Raw genomic sequence first — 21,024 nt, forward strand, 5'->3', positions numbered from 1 at the left:
ACAAGGAAATGTCGGATATACTATAAAATATGTCGTATATTTCATCAGCATGAAAAGCTGAGTAAAGTTAGCCATGTCCGTCTGTATAAACGTGAACAGTTTTTGAGATATCGATCTGAAATTTCGCGCATGTCTTTTCCCTTAAAGCGGCTGCTTATTTGTTAGAACCGCCGATATCGGACTTTTATAGCGTACAGCTGGCATAAAAACCGAATGCTCAAAATCAAGTTATTGAATTTCTAATTGTGAAGGGTATTGTGCTCTAATCTAATGTTTTTTCTTGTGTTGTTTTTGTCATTTTGAAAACTTTAGACTTAAAACCAATTAAAAAGTTTATAGAAGACTTCTACACAAAGAAGGAATCGTTGCACCATAATTGCCGTCCGATTGTTAATGTCTTCGATCCGCTACTCTCCACTCTCCAGCGCTTTATATGTTAAATGGTAATAAATTACAAATAATTAAATTATTCCTTGACAATACTCTAAAATACTATTTTACTAACTTTTTAATTAAGCTTTAACTGCGATCTGATAATCACAGGATTAGCTTTTTCTCAAATGGCTATTTTCTATACACAAAAACTTAATTTTCGGAAGCAATTTTCTTTGAATTCGTGATATACCCTAATGTACTTATGTACATCGTAAGAAAACTAGTTGAGACTCAAGTGCGTCTTGTAGAACACGAAACGAATAAACATGGACACCAATAGTCTTGAAACACTTGACGTCAACTCAATCGATTCAGCTACGGCGTTGGCAGCAGTGCGAAGAAAGCGCACTAAGAAAGCAAATACGTGTGTACATATATACATACATACATACAGACAAATGTGCGTACGTATGCATGAGCGATAGTGTAAAAGCTACGGACTAACACTCGATCAACACTGACAGCAAAGATTGTTACCAGAAAAGACTCGATATCCAATGACGCTTTCCAACTACTGTAACGGAGGCTGGGAACTAACAAAAGCAAACACACTCATATTACGAATCAATAAGAATCGTAATTCGTGTAACAGTGGGAAAACGGAAGTAGCTTGTCTTTGAAAATTCGGAAAGCAAGCGTGTAGCTACAAAATGTGAAAAGGAGAAATCAAATAGAAATTGATTGAGCATGAAAATGAAAGGGAGCATTTTTAAACAATGTATGTACATACACACGCTTGTATGTATATAGTATATTCGTACGTACATACATATGTACTTGAGCTTTCCGCTTTGGACTGCGAAAGCAATCTAGAATAAAGGTGTTGCAATTCGCGCCATGGGAAATTTGTATAAAATATTATAAATATTCAAAATGTTTGAGCTCAATTGTAAAGAGAAGTTATGTAAACAGTTTGTCAACGCCAGGTCCGTGCTGAATTTGACACAAATGTAGATAACCAGAGCTGGTACTTAGTTGAGCGTTCGCTTTGATATGCAGATGAGGGTGGGTGGTGATTGGTGCATTCAATTAACACGTGCCCCTGCCGAAATTTAAATTCAGATTTCCATTTCATTTGGTAGTGTGCGAATTCATATAGACAGATGTACATACATATATACATACACAAGTGTATCAGAAAGCCTTTATGTCAACAGATCGACTATGGGTGACACTCTTCCGCCGGCAAAAGGTCCCAATTACTCTATTACAAGTACAAGTGTCGAATTTATGGCGCTGGGAATGATGCTAAAGCTTATTGTGTTGCAAAGAACTTACTGCAGCCTCATCATTTACATGCATAATTTATAACTTTTGATTGAACAATTATCACTGATTTAATGTGTAATATTTTAGAAAGCAGCGTTTCGAATTCAGGGTAAATAAACTTAAATAGACAAAATGCCGAGAATGAGAGTACGTCACTTGAAGGGTCTTCTAACGACATGAAGCGATAAATCGTAAGCCGTTTCAATTCATTTAGCAAACGGCAGCTGTTATGTAAATTGGTAAGAATAAATTTTATTATTTGCCCATCAGTTATCACTAAAATGTTCCTGTTTGACGCAAATATTTATAGAGTTAGGTGGTTTTCGAAGAACTTCTTCTATCTTGGAACCCTTTTGAGGAAATGCTGTTACTCTACAATAGAAATTAATTTTTCTATCGTATTACTACAAGTTATTAGGCTTATGGAGCGTAACGCTACTCCAATCGGAGTCAGGAAAATAATATGTATATGTATATGTATACAAGGTCCGAAGTGTAACCAATTAAAAAAAAACCATAAATTCGGTTTGGAAAATTATTTTTATTTATTTTAAAGTACAAAATGTGTGAAAATAATCATAAATTCAGGACCAATTCACTTTTGCTCGATATGACCACCTTTTGCCTTAAATATGGCCTTGATATGGTCAAAAAACGAATCGCAAGCTGCTCGAATGTGGCTTGCCGGTATTTTGGCCCACTCACGGACAATGGCTTTCTTCAGCATCTCGAGACTGGTGTATTTTTTTATCTCGGAACTTGCTCTCCAAAATGGTCCAGAGAGAATAATCCATTGGATTCGCATCTGGTGAATTCGAGAGTCATTGTGTGGTCGTAATGAAGTTCGGAACGTTGTTTTTCAGCCATTCTTGGTTCACTTGCGCTTTGTGAGACGGTGCTGAGTCTTGTTGAAATGTTCATGCTTTGCGACCAAAATGTTTGTTTGCCCACGGCTTCAAAGCAGCCTCCAGAACACTTTCCCGATAATATGTCGCTTTTACTTTGACGCCAGGCTCGATGAAAACAGTTGGAGAGCGCACATCTGCGGTGACAGCGGCCCAAACCATTATTTGTGGTGGGTGCTGCCTCCTGGTGGCGAACCGATGACTTAGATTCTCTTATGAATGGTCGGTCAAGTAAACCCTATCGTTTTGAGAGTTGACGAATTGCTCAATTAGAAAAATTTTTTCGTCAGAAAACACAATGTTCGGAATTTGAGCGCTTTCGGCCAAGCGAAGCAACTGCTTCGCTCTCTCAAGTCTTACTTGTTGCTGCTTCGGTGTGAGATCATGGACCTTTTGGAACTTGTAAGGCTTGACCTTGAGCTCATTTTTCAATATTCGTCGGATGCTAAGGTCGGATATTTTCAGTTCTTTAGCCATTTGATTGGCACTTCGTCGTGGATTTCGCTCAAGTCGCTTCTTCACTTTCCGAACCATCTCACGTGCCGTTGCAGTCTTTTGATGACCACCTCCATGGCGTTTTGCGATGCTACCAGTATCATTTTAACGAGTGATGGTGCGATAAACAAAATCTTTATTCACATTAAGGTGTTTGAGCTCACGAACAATTGCTGGCTGTGATTTTCCAGCTAAATATAAAGCAATCACACTATTACGTTTGACTTCTATTGCTGATCACTTTTTTCTCCTCCGAACTGTCATTCAGCAAATTTATAAACAGCTGATTCCAATGCGACAGCTGTGCGAACGGTCTGAAGTTGGTTACACGAGTGCCGGACCCTGTACGTACTATACAACTTTTATGAGCATAGCATATCTTGTTTGCCCAAAGATTCAGTAGTTTTTAGCTCCTACTCCAAGACTTTTTATTTCCTGTCTCCATAGAGGAGGTCCGGTTAGATATCTAATCAAAGGATTGCACTTGGACTACTATATGCAGTCCTTTGTGAATGCTCTCAATAACAATTAATAAATAAATAAATTTTTGAGAAAACTCTATCAGACAATCTTATCAACTTCAAAAATAATTAAAGCATTATTACATAAACACGCCCCGTCACCCAATTCAAGGAAATATTTGTTTTCAAAAGTATGTGGACGGATTCCTTGGCTAGTATAGAACAAATCTTGCAATAATGCCTCTACTGGAAGATTTGATGCACTATTCTAAGAGTTTCAGCTGCAAGTTGTATAAACTGAACATTTTCAAGATAACAAACTTTGAAAGAACATTAAACCAACCAGGAAAAAATATTTATTAACCGAAAAACAAGTGATGTGTATTATACCTTACCATCAAATTTGATTCGGACGGACAAAAAACTATATTTTTAGATATTATATTCCAAATCTTTATTATCGTCTTCAAAATAGCTCCCTGAGCCAATACAAGCATGCCAACGCTTCATCCAAATTTCCATACAGTCGTAATAAGCATCGGATGGGATCTTCAGTGCTTTCAACAAATTTTGGTTTTTTCTATTTCGGCTTGTTTTTGGAGCGCCATTCGTTAGATTGTTGAACAATTTTGCTGTCTTACTCAAAGGAGTAGAGGATCCTCAGTAACGTTTTTAAGCATTTCCTTAGAGACTCTACTATTTCTCTGATGTAAACATGATGGTTTTCAAGCTTCGTTTCTTCCGTTTTTCGATGTTGTCGTCATTAACGCAGGTAGATGGACGACTCTAATGAGGCAAGTTTTCGATGACCTCACGATCTTCACTGAACGTTTTATGCCACTAAAATATTTCTGTTCGAGATGAAATGAACTTCCAAGACAGAGGAGAAAGAAAGAGGTCCCGCATTTGCTATAGAAAGATTCCACACACTGGATATGACGTAGAACAATAAGTGATAATCAAATATAAATACGTCCTTATCTCGGCGTAATTTATTGTATTGAAGAGTTATAAAAAAGACCTATTTCCTTCTTTTAATTAATTGTTTCCATTTCTAATTTGTTGTTAATACTTCACATTTTGTTGTAGGGTCAAGACTCTTTATCAAAACATCCTGTTTAAATATCGCTTTTGTTGGGTTATTAAACATACTGTCATCGCCCAAATTTTAGAATTTCTTTCAAGCGCTTTCAAATTATTGGAGAATTGTTATTACTTTGGACTCAAGGTATAAAGAAAACAAGGTCCCGCTCAGCTGTCAAACCAAATTTTCTGTTCGTGTGACGTAGTTTGGAAGAGTTTTGAGTTATGAGATTTGAGATATGGATTCTAAAGAGCAAGAACAAAACAAAAGTTGATAAAAGTAGTGGTCAAGTAGTTCGTTTAAGTTTTCACAAAATCGAACTTACAAACTCTTAGTAATCAGGGATGGCGGACCCCTGATATATCTCTATAGCACATTTCTACGGTAGGTAGGTATATGTACATAGATAAGCGAGTACTACTTTGAATATTGCTTATATAAGTATGTATGTACATCCATATGCAAACCTATTCTTACTCTTACTCTGCAGTTATTAAGCGAAGAACGAAATTACGTGTACATAAAGGTCCGTTTAAATATCCAATTTGCTGACATGCAATAAATTTTGCAATACAACAACAACAACAACGCATTTTCTTAAAATGTTTTTGAGGTCAACGGTAATGCAACAGAAAACAGAAGGGCATTGCGCTTCCATGGAAGTACTGAAGAAGGAAGAACCGACTTCACTCACTAAATACATAGGCGCCTTCACTGCGCCGTTGAAGAAGCTAAGGAGACAGCAAGCCTAGAAGGTGCAAACAAAACGTGAACAAGTTAAGTGTGCTGACGAGGCATAAAACAAGTGTTACGAGTACCTGTATAAGTGTGTAAGTGAGCAAGCAAATAGCTCCAAAGTACGTGTGTGTACGCATGTAAATATGCTTATGCTATGGCGGCTTGCTAGCTTGCCAATGGCCATGTAAAGGCCAATAGAAGAGCGTTCAGCTGCTTGGCTTTGCAATAATCGCATGAAATTGCAAAATATATATTTTTATAGTTATGCGCTTTTAAAGAAGAGGCAATGAAAACCAGCACACACCACAAACTGTGCAACAACTAAAGCAGTAATCATAGAAAAACAGCGGCGCAACTACAATTGGAACTCAAAGTGTTCTTATAATTATAAATTCACATAATTTTTAGTGGCATATGTATGTTACGTGAAATATTAAGTAGAAATAGAGGTAGTTTGTATGACAGCTTTATGCTATAGTGGTCCAGTTCCGACAATTGAGCATTGAGCAAATTCAGAGCAAATTTCAGAACGTTATGTTAAAAGCTGGGGACTAGATCGCTTATATACAGACGAATGCGCGAACAGATATACATATGTACATACATACATATGTACGTACTTGGCTAAATCTACTCAGCCCGTCGAGACGATCATTGATATACATTTGTATGTATGTATATTATAGTGTCTCCGATATTTCCTTCTGGATGCTGCAATCTCCGAGACAAACTTAATAAACTCTCTTCAGGGTATGAAAAGAAAATCAATATATTCCTTATTTTTCTGTTTCTTTTTTTTTATTTTATACATAACAACACTTTTTTGTTCAAGTATCGGTCTGTTTTAAAACTTTGCATAAATACGAGTATGTTTGTATGATTTTCTTGAAGAGATTCTTTTAGCTTTATATGACCGATGTTGATGTTAACGTAATATGGTAGTCCGTAAGTTCAGAATATTATGCGATACAAGCGGAGTGGTTAAGTACCGTGTTATTGGCGTGTTAGCCTTTCTCAAGAGGAACAGACTAGCCTACACAATATGTATAGTAACAGAAAGAGCATAGAAACACACAAAAAAGAGATATGAAAAGTGGCAAAAGGTACTTTGTTTTTGTGAGAAGCAGCAGCATGACTCATCAATGTTGTAATGTTTAACAAAGGCTCCACTCCAAGGCTACAAAATATCATTGATTGATAAAACAGGTCGTAACGAAAATAAAGAAGGTGCTGAATATGAAATATTTTTTGTTTTTATTTTATTTTTTTTTACTATAATCCGCTAATATACATATATAAAACAACTTGTTCTTTCGTTAACATAACGACCTATAATAGTCTAAAATCATAATATTAGGGCACTATGGTATGCTCTAAATCGATTTCATCTATTTTGAACACCTTTTGACTTTGATACTCAAGTATGATCTAAAAATATTTCCATTATATCCATATTTGATTTTATTGGGATAACTCACGCATGAAATTATATTTGGATAATGAGAGAACATGGAACCGATTTTAGAAATTTGTAGTACGAGGTAGTACATTTCTCTGATCTACAGTGGTTTTATTGCCCTAGATATAAGATCGATTCTAAGCGCTAAGGTGCTCGTATTCGATATCACGTGACTTGACAAATTATTGTCCGATTTCGTTGTTTTTAGGCTGAGACGTGGCGCACTGTGATAGCATCATTATTATCGCAAAGTCTCATTCCGATATTTGTTGATGCTTCATTTACCAATAGGTGCTCAATATTTTCTTTGATTGAAAAAAATATTTTTAAAGTATTATAGTTACATACATATATAGCATTAGCGGCCCGGTGCGTGCTTCCCTACGTACAAAATGAAGTAATAAAAGAATTTTTTTTACATCAAATTCATTTATTCAAACAAAAAACAAGAAAAACGTTAACTTCGGCTGCATCGAAGCTAAACTACCATTCACAGGTGCAATTCTTTTGTTAACTATGTGTTTAGTTTGTATGGAAGCTACAGTTTGTACTAGTTTGTATATGCTATAGTAATTCGATCTGAAAAATTTTTTCGGAGCTTATATTGTTACCTTAAGCAGTAATCCATGTCAAATTTTGAGAAGATACCACGTCAAATGTGAAAGTTTTCCATACAAGAACTTTAGACCGATCGCTCAGTTTGTACGCCAGCTTTATGCTATAGTGAGCCGATCTGAACAATTTCGTCCTATATAAATAACTCATACCAAATTTCGTGAAGATATATCGTCAAATGTGAAAGTTTCCCATGCAAGCATTTGATTCCGATCGTTCAGTTTGTATGGCAGCTATATGTTATAATGGTCCGATCTGACCAATTTCTTCGGAGATTACATTGTTGCCTTAGAAAATAATCTTTGCCAAATTTGGTGAAGATACATTGTCAAATGTGAACATTTTTCATACAAGAACTTGATTCCGATCGTTCAATTTATATGGCAGCTATATGTTATAGTGGAGTGATAGCGGCAGTTCCGATAAATGAGGAGCTTCTTGAAGAGAAAATTACGTTTGCAAAATTCCAAAACGATATCTTAAAAACTGAGGAACTAGTTCGTATATATACAGACAGACAGACAGACAGACGGACAGACGGACATGGCTAAATCGACTCAGCTTAACATACTCATCATTTATATACATATATACTTTATAGGGTCTCCGACGCTTCCTTCTGGGTGTTGCAAACTTCGTGACAAATTTAATATACCCTGTTCAGGGTATACAAATATTTTGTTAATTGCTAGCTACTTTAAAGCTTAATTGTAATCGTTTGAATAAAAATGGCCTATCAGTTGGAATCTTAGCGATACGCGGTATCAAAATATTTCTCGTTTTCATTTAGCAGTTAAGATCGTAGCTTCAATCAAATTTGCCAACAACTTTTTTGCCGCCAACAGCAACAGGTTGCCAGAGTATAATAATTTGTGCAGCACCAAAAGATGCCATTTGCAATGTCGAATTGTATTGTTGAACATGACTCAAAAAATTTAATGAATACAGTGGTTCAGATGGAGTTTTTAATGCTGGCAATCTCACTTTGCCATTACCACAACACATCCCGGGCGTTTCAATTAGCATTTCAAATGAGTGTTTAAGGTCATTTTTCGGAATGCTCTTGAGAATATCGGTCGTCGCCTTTCGGATAGCTGAAATGTTCTGAAACCAGTGTCCTTTCATGGGCAAATGAAGTTTTCCGAAAAGGAAGAAGTCGCACGGTGCCATATCAGGTGAATACGGGGAGTGGTTAATGGTTAAAAGGTGGTTTTTGGTCAAATAATCGATCACAAGCGTCGATCGATGAGAGCAATTTTTGGTCATCAGTCAATTTGTGCGGAACAAACTTGGAGAACACCTTCCGTAGACCCAATTTATCTATCAACATGCGATGAATGGAGTCTTTGGTGATATCTAACTCCATTTCCATGTAACGCAAAGAAGATTTCGGCTCATTCTTAATAAATTCCTGCACTTTTTCAATATTGTTTTGGGTAATCACTGATTTTGGCCGGCCCGAATTCTGATCGTCACAGAGGTCCTCACGACCTTCTTGGAATCGCTTAAACCACTCATGCACATTACTACGGGATAGGCACTGATCACCATAAACTTTTTTCATCATTTGAAATGTTTCAGTAAACGTTTCCCCAATTGTAAAACAAAATTCAATATTTGCTCTATGTTCAAAATGCATTTTACGACCGATGACCAAAAGCTGCTGTCACTTTTTGATCGATAACATCGATTGTAGTTATCCAATTGTCTTAAAATTTTTACGAAATGTCAACAAGAGATCAAACTTTTTATTTCATATACCCACCAATAGGTGGCGCCACCAGAAACAGTTATATTTAAAAAGTTCTGTTTCTTTTGCGACAGACCTTGTACAATAATCATTATGACTGTTGTAGTTAAAAGGAGCTCGCATCATTTCAGCTAAAATAGGACGACATATTCGTGATCGTCGTGCAAGATTCAGTACAAGTACCGGGTCAACAGCTTTATTTCGTGTCATTCGACTGATTTTGTGCAAACTTCACATAAGGCATCTACTAAATAGTCCAAACAAAAACTAAAGATTTGCTTTGGATAGGTGAGTCCGTTCTTAAGTTACAAAATTACAACGAAAAGTGGCATTACTTTTTATATATATATAGATTAATTGCTACAATTTGCTTTTCGGCAAAAATGTCTTGCACTTAGTTTTGGCGGAGCACGACGCTTAATGGAAAGGCGTGTATTAAACTCAGAAATTTCAATACTTTCATCGTTTAGTGTATATATGCACATTTGTATGCAAGTGCGTGTGTGTGTATGTAAATACCAATGCATTACTATGCGCATTCCTGTGTATCTTTGGACATGTGTTGGTATAATGAACACAAGTACGACTATTTACAAAGTGCCGCTCTATCGGCGGTCAATTTGATGTGGCAAGAAGTATGAAAAACTCATGACCGCAAATAAGAAATTGAGAAGCATGCGTGCGGCCGGGGTCAGCCGTGTGTTCGGTAGAGATCAATCGAAGATCGTACGAATATCATTACATGTAAGTTCCCAGCGGTGGTAAGCTTATTAAGGAAAGGGTTAACAATGTACAGTAAGTACGAAAAGTGATTACTCGCCTATGCCCATAGGAACCCATTAAGTTTACATATTACTATGCGGTGCGAGTATATGTTTATGGATACTCCATCAGATAGTATCCGATTTCCTTTCACTGTACACAGCTTGCGCTTGACTTGCTTCGGCAAAGCGTGCTTGTGAGCCATTACTCCACAATCGATCAGGCAACCGCCTGTGTGGATCGTTTCGCACACGTGCAAATTGACACAGGACACACTGATTTATTTGTAACCAGCTGTCATCTGCTTAGTGGTTTTCAGTGAAATGCTACACTTTCCGCTAATGAGTTTGAATATTCTCCGATCTACAACAACAACGCATGTGTATTTACTTATGTGCGCATGAAGAAAACGCATTAATAGCTTATAGTATTTAAATGAATATTGCACTCACCTATTTTTGGCAGCAGCAGCTCGATCCCTCTGCCTCCGGTTTTTGAACCAGTTCCCCACTTGAGTTGGATTGAGGCCGGTTGCTTTCGCTAGTTCACGCTTTTTTGTCGGATTCGGATACGGATCCTGAAGGTACCACTCACGCAGCAAACTTCTCGTTCGCTCCTTAAAGCAATGTGTCTTTTGTTCACCATCCCAGATCGTGGGTGGTAGAGGGAACTTCTTTCGCACTCGGTATTTATCCACAGGACCTAGAATAGCAATCACAAAAACAAATTATTTATGCGGATAATACATTTTTGTAAATTTTGACTAACTTCCATTAGGAAGCAAGAATTAAATTTTCCTATTTATTTTAGTTCGAATAATCTAAAACTGTTTCAACATCTGATACTGTTCAAACATTGTATGAACGTGCTCACAAAAAAAGCCTTGGTGCTACAGAGCAAATATATTTGACATTTATAGATATTTGGCATGTAATCATCGATGAAGAAAAAATTTTTGGTAATAATCTCGATTTTTCCAGACACTCTGAATTATACTTTTTTCACATAAACCGACTTGTTTTGAGAAGCCAACATTTTGTCAAAAATTATTTATTGGTGCTTCTATAATTCTTCTTCTTTTTAATTGGCGTAGACACCGCTTACGCGATTATAGCCGAGTTAACAACAGCGCGCCAGTCGTTTCTTCTTTTCGCTATGTGGCGCCAATTGGATATTCCATGCGTAGCCAGGTCCCTCTTCACCTGGTCCTTCCAACGGAGTGGAGGTCTTCCTCTTCCTCTGCTTCTCCCGGCGGGTACTGCGTCGAATACTTTCAGAGCTGGAGAGTTTTCGTCCATCTGGACAACATAACCTAGCCAGCGTAGCCGCTGTCTTTTAATTCGCTGAACTATGTCAATGTCGTCGTATATCTCGTACAGCTCATCGTTCCATCGAATGCGATATTCGCCGTGGCCAATGCGCAAAGGACCACAAATCTTTCGCAGAACCTTTCTCTCGAAAACTCTCAACGTCGACTCATCGGTTGCTGTCATCGTCCAGGCCTCTGCACCATATAGCAGGACGGGAATTATGACCGACTTATAGAGTTTGGCTTTTGTTTGTCGAGAGAGGACTTTACTTTTCAATTGCCTTCTCAGTCCGAAGTAGCACCTGTTGGCAAGAGCAATCCTGCGTTGGATTTCCAGGCTGAGATTGTTCGTGTTATTAATACTGGTTCCTAAATAGACGAAATTATCTACAACTTCAAAGTTATGACTGTCAACAGTGACGTGAGAGCCAAGTCGCGAGTGCGACGACTGTTTGTTTGATGACAGGAGATATTTCGTCTTGCCCTCGTTCACTGCCAGACCCATTTTCTGTGCTTCCTTATCCAGCCTGGAGAAAGCAGAACTAACGGCGCGGGTGTTGAGGCCGATGATATCAATATCATCGGCTTACGCCAGCAGCTGTACACTCTTATAAAAGATTGTGCTTGCTCGATTAAGTTCTGCAGCTCAAATAATTTTCTCCAGCAGCAGATTGAAGAAGTCGCACGATAGGGAGTCGCCTTATTTGAAACCTCGTTTGCTCAACGTCAGTTTACACAGCCGTATTAGTTTTGCGGGGATACCAAATTCAGACATCTCCTTTTCGTGCTGTCGAAAGCAGCTTTGAAATCGACGAAGAGGTGGTATGTGTCGATTCTCCTTTCACGGGTCTTTCCCAAGATTTGGCGCATGGTGAATATCTGGTCGGTTGTTGATTTGCCAAGTCTAAAGCCACACTGATAAGGTCCAATCAGTTTGTTGACGGTGGGCTTTAATCTTTCACACAATACGCTCGATAGAACCTTATATGCGATGTTGAGGAGACTTATCCCACGGTAGTTGGCGCAGATTGTGGGGTCTCCTTTTTTATGGATTGGGCACTTAAATTCCAATCGTTGGGCATGCTTTCGTCCGACCATATTCGCCGCTTTGTTGTTCTTCAGGCGGGTAATTGCTATTCGAACTTCTCCACGGTCGGGCTATGGAACGTCTGCTCCATCGTCATCGATTGGGGAATCGGGTTCGCCTTCTCCTGTCGTTGTGCGTTCACTGCCATTCAGCAGGATGGAGAAGTCTTCGATTATTATTTGCAGTCATTTATAGTTATAATAATTTACGGAATAATTGAACACTCACTGTTCGACGAAACTGAATAGTTTAAAACTAAATTCGTACCTTATTAAGTTACTTAGATAGAGATTCAGTTAGTTTCATAAGGTATCTCATAAGCAATTAGTTAGTTAGAAGTATTGGCCGATATTTGCGATATAAAGTCTCGCATGGAAGTTCGCAAATTTTTCTATTAGGTTTATGGGGACTTAGGGAGTTATTAATCCGATTCAAACTATTTTTGACACACGGCATATTATTATCAGATAAGGATTCTCTCAGAAATTCTATATTATTTCTCAGAGCCTTATTGATATTTTCTATAAAATGTTCTATAAAGTGTCAGGGGTTCGTATGTATATTCGATCCCTGACGGTTTGAACAGTTTTGGCACGATATACTTAGATAATTTTCGGTCATAAGCTGACACACTTCAAATGCACATCGTCCAAATTTGACATCAGCTCCTATAGAGCCGCCCCTTACTTCTTGGATGTAAAATTTTATGTTTCTGATGCATTTATTTATTGATTTATGGTGCTTTTGGAAGTTGCTAACACAACCGTTATATCCATTTTAACAATATCGATAGGGGTGTTTAAGGAATTTGCTCTGAGCGAATTTGTTTATAAAAGCTTAAATAGTTTAGAACCCACATTCTCAAATTTTTTAGCCTAGGTTTACAGTTGCGGTCATATTCTTCTGGGACCCCTTTTGCTGATGTGATATAATTTTTTTCTAACGTTTTTTTTTTTTTTTGATTCACTTTAAGTCCATTCGAGTCGGAAGTCAACATGAAAACATGAAATGACTTTTTCGCTTAGCTTACCGTTTTAGTTACAGATTCGGAACTTTTTATTCGGAAAGCTTTTTCAGTCATTCAAAATTATAAAAGTGATGAAAGACGTTTTTGAAAAATTAAAATACCGAATACCAGCCGAAATACATATTTAAAACAGTAAAATATGAAGGTGTAAGTATCATGGTTTGTGAGTACTTTTCTTGGCAAGGTGGCCCAATTGTCATATAACATTTATTTTTAACCTGCTTTGACGTGGTTTTTCGGCTTCGGCTCACTGTTACCACGATATTCAGCTGAAACAGACGATCCCTGGGTCGTAAACATATATGTATGTATATATCCAAGACTAATTGGCCGCAATAATACGTTTCATGACATTGTGGTAGTCGGAAAACACTGCTTCACAGACGTTAACGCGACGGTGTTTTTGGTAGAATTTATTTAATTTGAACCAATCGTGCTTTCACTTTTACTAGGTCCAAATGATCGTTCAAAATGGTTTTCACTGATCCTTCCGATAATCCAACAATGACAGTAAGATCTCTGAAATTAATCGTGCATACTCAGGAACCGATTCTTTTATTCTATTGACATGTTGATCATCAGTTGATGCTGATGGCCGTCCTGGGCGAGGTTCATCGTCAACGCGTTCTCGGCCCTCTTTGAATAATCAAAAACACTTACTCGCGACAAACAATTATCACCGAAGGCCTTTTAAACATTCTGAACGTTTTCACCAGAAATTTGATTCCGCACACAAAATTTAAAGGAACTTCTTTGTTGAATAATTTCACTCATCGTAAAAATCGCCGAATGCACTTTTTGAACTTCAGAAAGACAAGCGTTTACTAAACACTAATGATTAATTTGATGTGACATTCGACACAGATGTCACTGACAGTGACCGCAAACGCTTAGTTTACGAGATATTCGACTTTAAAGTTCGAAAATTCCCAAAATTTGAACATTTCAACAAGCTATTTCACAATTTTTAACACACTTTATGCACATTTTTCAATTTAAATTCATTTAATTATATTATATATGTATGTATGTATATATTCTCATTTTCGCTAAAATTCTTCTTTTTATGTAAATTGATAGTTTCTCATTTAAATATAATAAACAAATAAGTAATATTATATATAAAATAATAATATTACGTAATAAAATAATAAACTATTTAGGTTACACCGCGTCTTGTCTGAATCAGGATTATTTTTTTAGATTGCCGCCAACGCAGAAAGGAGTACCAAGCGGAAGTACTTCAGTTATAACTTGAAAAATGTTGCAAAGAATTTTTTTATAGTTAAAAAAAAAATCACATGAAAGTACAAACAAAGAAAACGCTGTCGTAGAAAAATCCTTCCTATTTGGTTTTTAAGATGTGGCAAAGCTGGTTTTCCTCATAATTGTAAACACTCTAACCTTTTCAGGCATGAGAGTGCTAAGTGATTTTTAAATGAGTAAATTTAGCTAAAAAATAACAAAATAAAAGGGAAATGTGAACTTATTTCAAGGTTTAATGTGTACTACTGTGATCAAATTGAAAGGTGAATTTTTAATTTATACTTCGCGTGTTTTTCGAATCGGTAAATTTTTTTTTCTGTAAGTTGGCTGTACTGTTAGTGATATCTATGCTAAATTTCATCTCAGAATATTCATTAGAATTTGTGATACGCGTCGTTTTGTGAGGCTCTAAAAGTGAATTCTTCGATTTTTACTATGTCTGAATTTATTGAACAAAGAAATGCGATAATGCACCATCTCATACTGCATTGGTTATTCGTGATCATTTCGCCACATTTTCAACTAATATCGTAACCACCGCATTCGCCTGATTTACCCTCGTATAACTACTGGCTATTCAGCAAATTCACATGACCACTCCGAGGACACCGCTTTGACTCAATTGAGGGTATAAAAGCTGAATCAAAGAAGGCTGTGATGGCCATCACTACGAAGGATTTTTCCAAGTGATATGATGATTGATGAATGATGTTGGCATAAGTGTATTGCAGCGGGAGGGGATTATTTTAAAGGAGATGAAATGGACAAAATTCACCTTTCAATAGACAAAGTGAAAAATATTTAGTTGAACATTGAGAAATACCATGTGTTTTAATACAAATTTTTGAATTTTTAATAGCGACAATCTTGAATAATATAAATGTTAGTTATGAAACTTTAACGGTTTTCGTTTAATGGTGAACTCATCCTCCATTTTTACTAAGCAACATGTGTAACAAGTTTCTTTACGATATGCAGCTTGCACAAACGGACGGACGGACAAACAGACAAAGAGACAACCGGGTTTCAACTTATCTCTTCATCATCTGATCATTTATATATGTATGTATATATAAGTATATACATATATGTATATATACATTTATATACATATATATATATATAACCTATAACTATCTCTATTAGTTGTAGGTGATACATACAACCGTTATGTGTACAAAATTGTTATACTCCGTAGCAACATGTTGCAAGAGTATAAAAATCTTCTTCGTCGCCAGACACCTTTTTGAATATAGCTCTAACTATTTCTTGTCTTTTTTGAGGCTACTGCTTTTTTTTCTGATCTCTCATTGATTTTTTTGGATTTTAATCGTGACTTTGGGCTGGATCATTGGATCATTAAGCTTTTTGGCTTTGATCATTAAGTGAATACTTAAAGACTGGCGATGCTTGCTTCGGATCGTTGTTGAGTTTAAATCTTCAAAACAGATGCAAACCGTCAAAATGTTTCTTTATGAGATGATGCTTCATATCCTTTCCCAATACTTGTACATATGTTACGGGGCGGCAAGAAATTTTCTCGCCTGTTTTGGTAACAAATGTAAGTATATTTGGGAAATCTATATGCATAAATAAAAATGAATCGTCAAAATGTACATACATATGTACGCTCATAACTCAATAACGCCTGGACCAATTTGGCCAATTCTTTTTCTTAAATGTTCGTTGAAGTTCAAAGATGGTTTCTACGGCGAGAAAAATTCGAATAATTTCCGGACAACCCCTAAAAACAGTCCTTTTCTATTCCCCATACCAATGTTATATAAAAACAAGTAAGGAAGGGCTAAGTTCGGGTGTCACCGAACATTTTATACTCTCGCATGATAAAGTGATAATCGAGATTTAATTATACGTCATTTATATATTTTTCAAATACCGTATTTTTGTAAAGTTTTATTCCGCTATCATCATTGGTTCCTAATGTACACATATATTATACAGAGAAGGCATCAGATGGAATTCGAAATAGCGTTATATTGGAATCAGGCGTGGTTGTGAACCGATTTCACCCATATTTCGTACATGTCATCAGGGTGTTAAGAAAATATTATATACCGAATTTCATTGAAATCGGTCTAGTAGTTCCTGAGATATGGTTTTTGGTCCATAAGTGGGCGGCGCCACGCCCATTTTCAATTTTTAAAAAAAGCCTGGGTGCAGCTTCCTTCTGCCACTTCTTCCGTAAAATTTAGTGTTTCTGACGTTTTTTGTTAGTCGGTTAACGCACTTTTAGTGATTTTGAACATAACCTTTGTATGGGAGGTGGGCGTGGTTATTATCCGATTTCTTCCATTTTTGAACTGTATATAGAGATGCCTGAAGAAAACGACTCTGTAGAGTATGGTTGACATAGCTATAGTAGTTTCTGAGATATGTACAAAAAAACTTAGTAGGGGCGGGGCCACGCCCACTTTTCCAAAACTACGTCCAAATATGCCCTCCCTAATGCGATCCTTTGTGCCAAATTTCACTTTAATATGTTTATTTATGGCTTAGTTATGACACTTTATAGGTTTTCGGTTTCCGCCATTTTGTGGGCGTGGCAGTGGGCCGATTTTGCCCATCTTCGAACTTAACCTTCTTATGGAGCCAAGAAATACGTGTACCAAGTTTCATCATGATATCTCAATTTTTACTCAAGTTACAGCTTGCACGGACGGACGGACAGACGGACGGACGGACGGACAGACGGACGGACAGACGGACGGACAGACAGACATCCGGATTTCAACTCTACTCGTCACCCTGATCACTTTGGTATATATAACCCTATATCTGACTCTTTTAGTTTTAGGACTTACAAACAACCGTTATGTGAACAAAACTATAATACTCTCCTTAGCAACTTTGTTGCGAGAGTATAATGAATGTTTGTTTGTTAGTAACACAAAGAGAACGGTTGAACCAATCATGATGAAGTTTGTAAAGATTGTTTTTTGTGGATTGGGAAAGGCTTAGAAACAAAATACCTTATACTTTTCATGAGGAGAAGTCGGAAAATTGGACAATTCCAAAGAGTAACATTTACAATACACATTTTTTTCAATTTTTGTTTGTTTTGTTTTTCAATATTTTGATTTGTAAATTATTTGAATCGTTCAATTGCGGTCGCTTGCTTTTTATTCCGGCTATCCAAAGGAAAAATTATTGAAAATTATTCAGTGAAAACTTTATGTGTGTTTCACACAATGTGATCAATTGCATATTGAAATTTGTTACGAAGCCACGAAGAGGTCGCCGTTATATCGGTCGGCATTCTTTTTGCCATCAACGTAAGGGGGCCCAAGGAAATGCAAGAATTACTCCCAAAATGCGATGACATACATATGTGCGGAATTATGGATCGCGGTCAATCAGCTAGCGATCGTATCGATATCACAGCACGACTTTTTAAACAACAGCTGCGATGTTTGATGGTCTTTATCTTGAAGCAACCTATGGTATATATGGTGCTGTTAGATGCTGAATGTATTCTGTTGAGTAGCAAAAAAGAGATTGGCCGCACGCACACATTCTTCTTTGGATGCGGATCAAATTGATGAAATCATTTCAGCGGCAATTCCTTATTCAGAGATAGATCCTGAATTATACGAAGTGGTGAAAACCAATATGGTTGATGGACCTTGCGAACCTTACAATCCTACTTTGGTTTGTATGTCTGACAATAAATGCACAAAACACTATCCAAGTGCTTTTCTTTGGGAAACGGAAATGGGAAATGTTGGATATTCACTGTATCGGCGTCGCTCACCAGGCGACAATGGCAGAACATTTAGCTTTTAGAGGCGTGAATATTGACGTTAACAACACATCGAAGTTGACAACACATGTATCGTACCATATTCTCCACTTTTGTCTAATTCACATTCAAAACTCATGTCAATGTTGAATATTGCAGATTGGTGAAATCGATCAAATACGTTTGCAAGTACGTCACCAAAGAAAGCAACATGGCGGTTATTGGCCTTGAACGATATGAGATCAGCAGTATCAAATGGGTCGATACGTGAACTGCAATAAAGCGCTTTGTAGGATATTTACTTTTGCAATTCATGAAAGTTTTCCGACTATTGTGCGTCTCGCGGTTCATCTTCATTTAAGTCATCGCGTATTGTGAATCGTGTACAGTGTGTGCAACTTTTTAAGAAGCATGCCAGCAGTTGCATTTGCTGGAACATGATAATCACTGGAAACAGACGAAGGACAGTGCGATAGTTACTTCGCATGCCACTGTAGTTCGCATATTTTCGCGAAGATCGTTTCGACATAACAGCCTTCAAATTCGCGTTAATTATGGGATACGAAAAAATTACATTGCCGAAGACATTTTACTTTGTATTCGCTAAGAATTGGAAATTGGCAAATTTCGATTCCAGTGGTTTGCTATCAATTCCACCTCCCTTTTGTCAATTCACTTCAACGGAAAATGAACTCATCACGAATATTTATCCGAACATTGGCCAAATTATAACTTCAATTGTTTGAGTGCACACGCAATCTTAGCTGCCAAAAATACCGATGTTAATGACTTAAACTGAAAGATTCAAAGTCAAATTCCGGGAGGTTTGCGCTCAAATAAATCGATCGATCGTCTTGACAAGGAAGACGAAACCATAAATTATCCAGTGGAATTTCCAAATTCTTTAGAGAGGCTTGGTATGCCCCAGCATCATTTGCGTCTTAAAGTTGGATCTGTCATTATTATGTTTCACAATCTTCATGCGCCGAAACTGTGTAATGGAACCCGACTAATTATGATGCAGTTATCGAATACAAGGGACAGCCATTTCAGTTCAAACGTATTCAATTTCCAGGGAAAATTGCCTTTGCGTTGGCAATCAACAGGACACAAGGAAATCGGGAAATGCTATGTTTTTCACACGGCAAGATTTGTGTATGTGGCGTGTTGACGAGTTGGAAACCCATCTTCTTTGTATATTTACGCACCAGAACAGAAATCAAAAAATTATGTTTATTAAGCTGCGCTACATTAAAAAAAATCTAGAAAAATCGAAAATAAATCATTTTCGACACAATATAATTTCAACTTTGTTTCATTTCAAAACACATAATTTCACGCAGGACAACGGCTGCGGGGTCAGCTAGTAGTATATAACTCTGTTAAATTTTTGGTGATATTCGTATGTATTTTAATTGAAAGAAGCAGGTATTTATTTACTGAATAAATTGTTTCTACGCATTTTACGTATTTGTGTTCGTGTTGATTCGTCCTCGAGGTGTGTTCGTCGATCTTCCATGGAGTAAATGCTATGTTGATTGGGGTGGATTCGGGCTAGTGATTGTTTGTTTTGTTAATATAGTACAATCGATTATGAATGTTAAATGTCTAAAACTATCTTTTAAGTAGTTTTTCAAAATTTCAAAGATTTTGTTCTTTTTAGCTGTTTTGAATTTGTCACAATAAAAAATTACCAACAAAGAGGTAAATATCAAACAGATGAAATCAGTAAAACAAAAAAAGCAATCGGAAACTGGTAGAAAAGTGGAGAACTAGCCATATACATATGTACGTCCAGTTAAGTAATTCAAAGACTGCAAGACGGACCCTAACGCATGAAAAGTTGTTGACCATTTTAAGTAAATTAGAATTTCTGTACTTTTCAGTGTACTACCGAACAACTTCAACGCTATGAGGTTCGAGTTTTCAAAACTTTACTTTTGCTGATTATCTAAATATTAAAAACAAATTGTTTCACAGTGGATATTAGAAAAGCATTAATGATAAAATGACACATCATCCATTAATTTATAATTATAACTACGGTAGCTACATACCTAGTGATCGGCCGCGCAATTTTTCCGCTTCAATGTAGTGGGCTTCGAGCCACATTGCTTGTAATTTGCCATAAGAGGCTTTTGTAAATTTATGATTTTCTATTATTGCATAAAGCTCCCTGCAAAGAAAAGAAAATATTATTGATATGCAATAAATTATAAAGAAAATTCGTAGCTTATTAGTCAAATGTAAAAATATTCTTAAACACAAAAAAATTTATTTATAATTATTACGTGTGTTAACCATTTCGCATATCTCTCGCAACACTATAACGAAGGCATTAGGAATTGAGATCTGCTATGGCAGAATTTAAAAATTTTATCGAGCAAGAGTTATCACTCTGTACCTATTCGACCTTAAGGCAATGTTCGAGATTGCATTTGACCTTAACCAGAATAGAATTAGCGATATTCCTTCCGAGTTAAACGTCTAATTGTGGGAAGAGATTAAGAGGTTTTAAATATTCAATCATTACATTTACATTTTATACTTCTACTTTTGTAATCCAATCCAAATGGACAGTATAGTTGGGTAGTACAGTATT

At 36.7% G+C, this 21,024-nt stretch overlaps 1 protein-coding gene across 1 annotated transcript in view; it reads right to left on the reverse strand.

Annotated features, from left to right (window-relative positions):
- Positions 1-21,024, reverse strand: part of LOC120772219 (protein Optix) — a 38,695-nt gene that overhangs the window by 10,199 nt on the left and 7,472 nt on the right. The window contains exons 2-3 of the mRNA XM_040100698.1: positions 20,480-20,598; positions 10,426-10,675 (exon numbers count right to left, since the gene is read on the reverse strand). Coding sequence (XP_039956632.1) covers positions 10,426-10,675; positions 20,480-20,598 — 369 coding nt within the window. The remainder of the gene's footprint in view (positions 1-10,425; positions 10,676-20,479; positions 20,599-21,024) is intronic.

Source organism: Bactrocera tryoni, chromosome 3, assembly GCF_016617805.1.
Source record: "Bactrocera tryoni isolate S06 chromosome 3, CSIRO_BtryS06_freeze2, whole genome shotgun sequence".
Lineage (NCBI taxonomy): Eukaryota > Metazoa > Arthropoda > Insecta > Diptera > Tephritidae > Bactrocera > Bactrocera tryoni.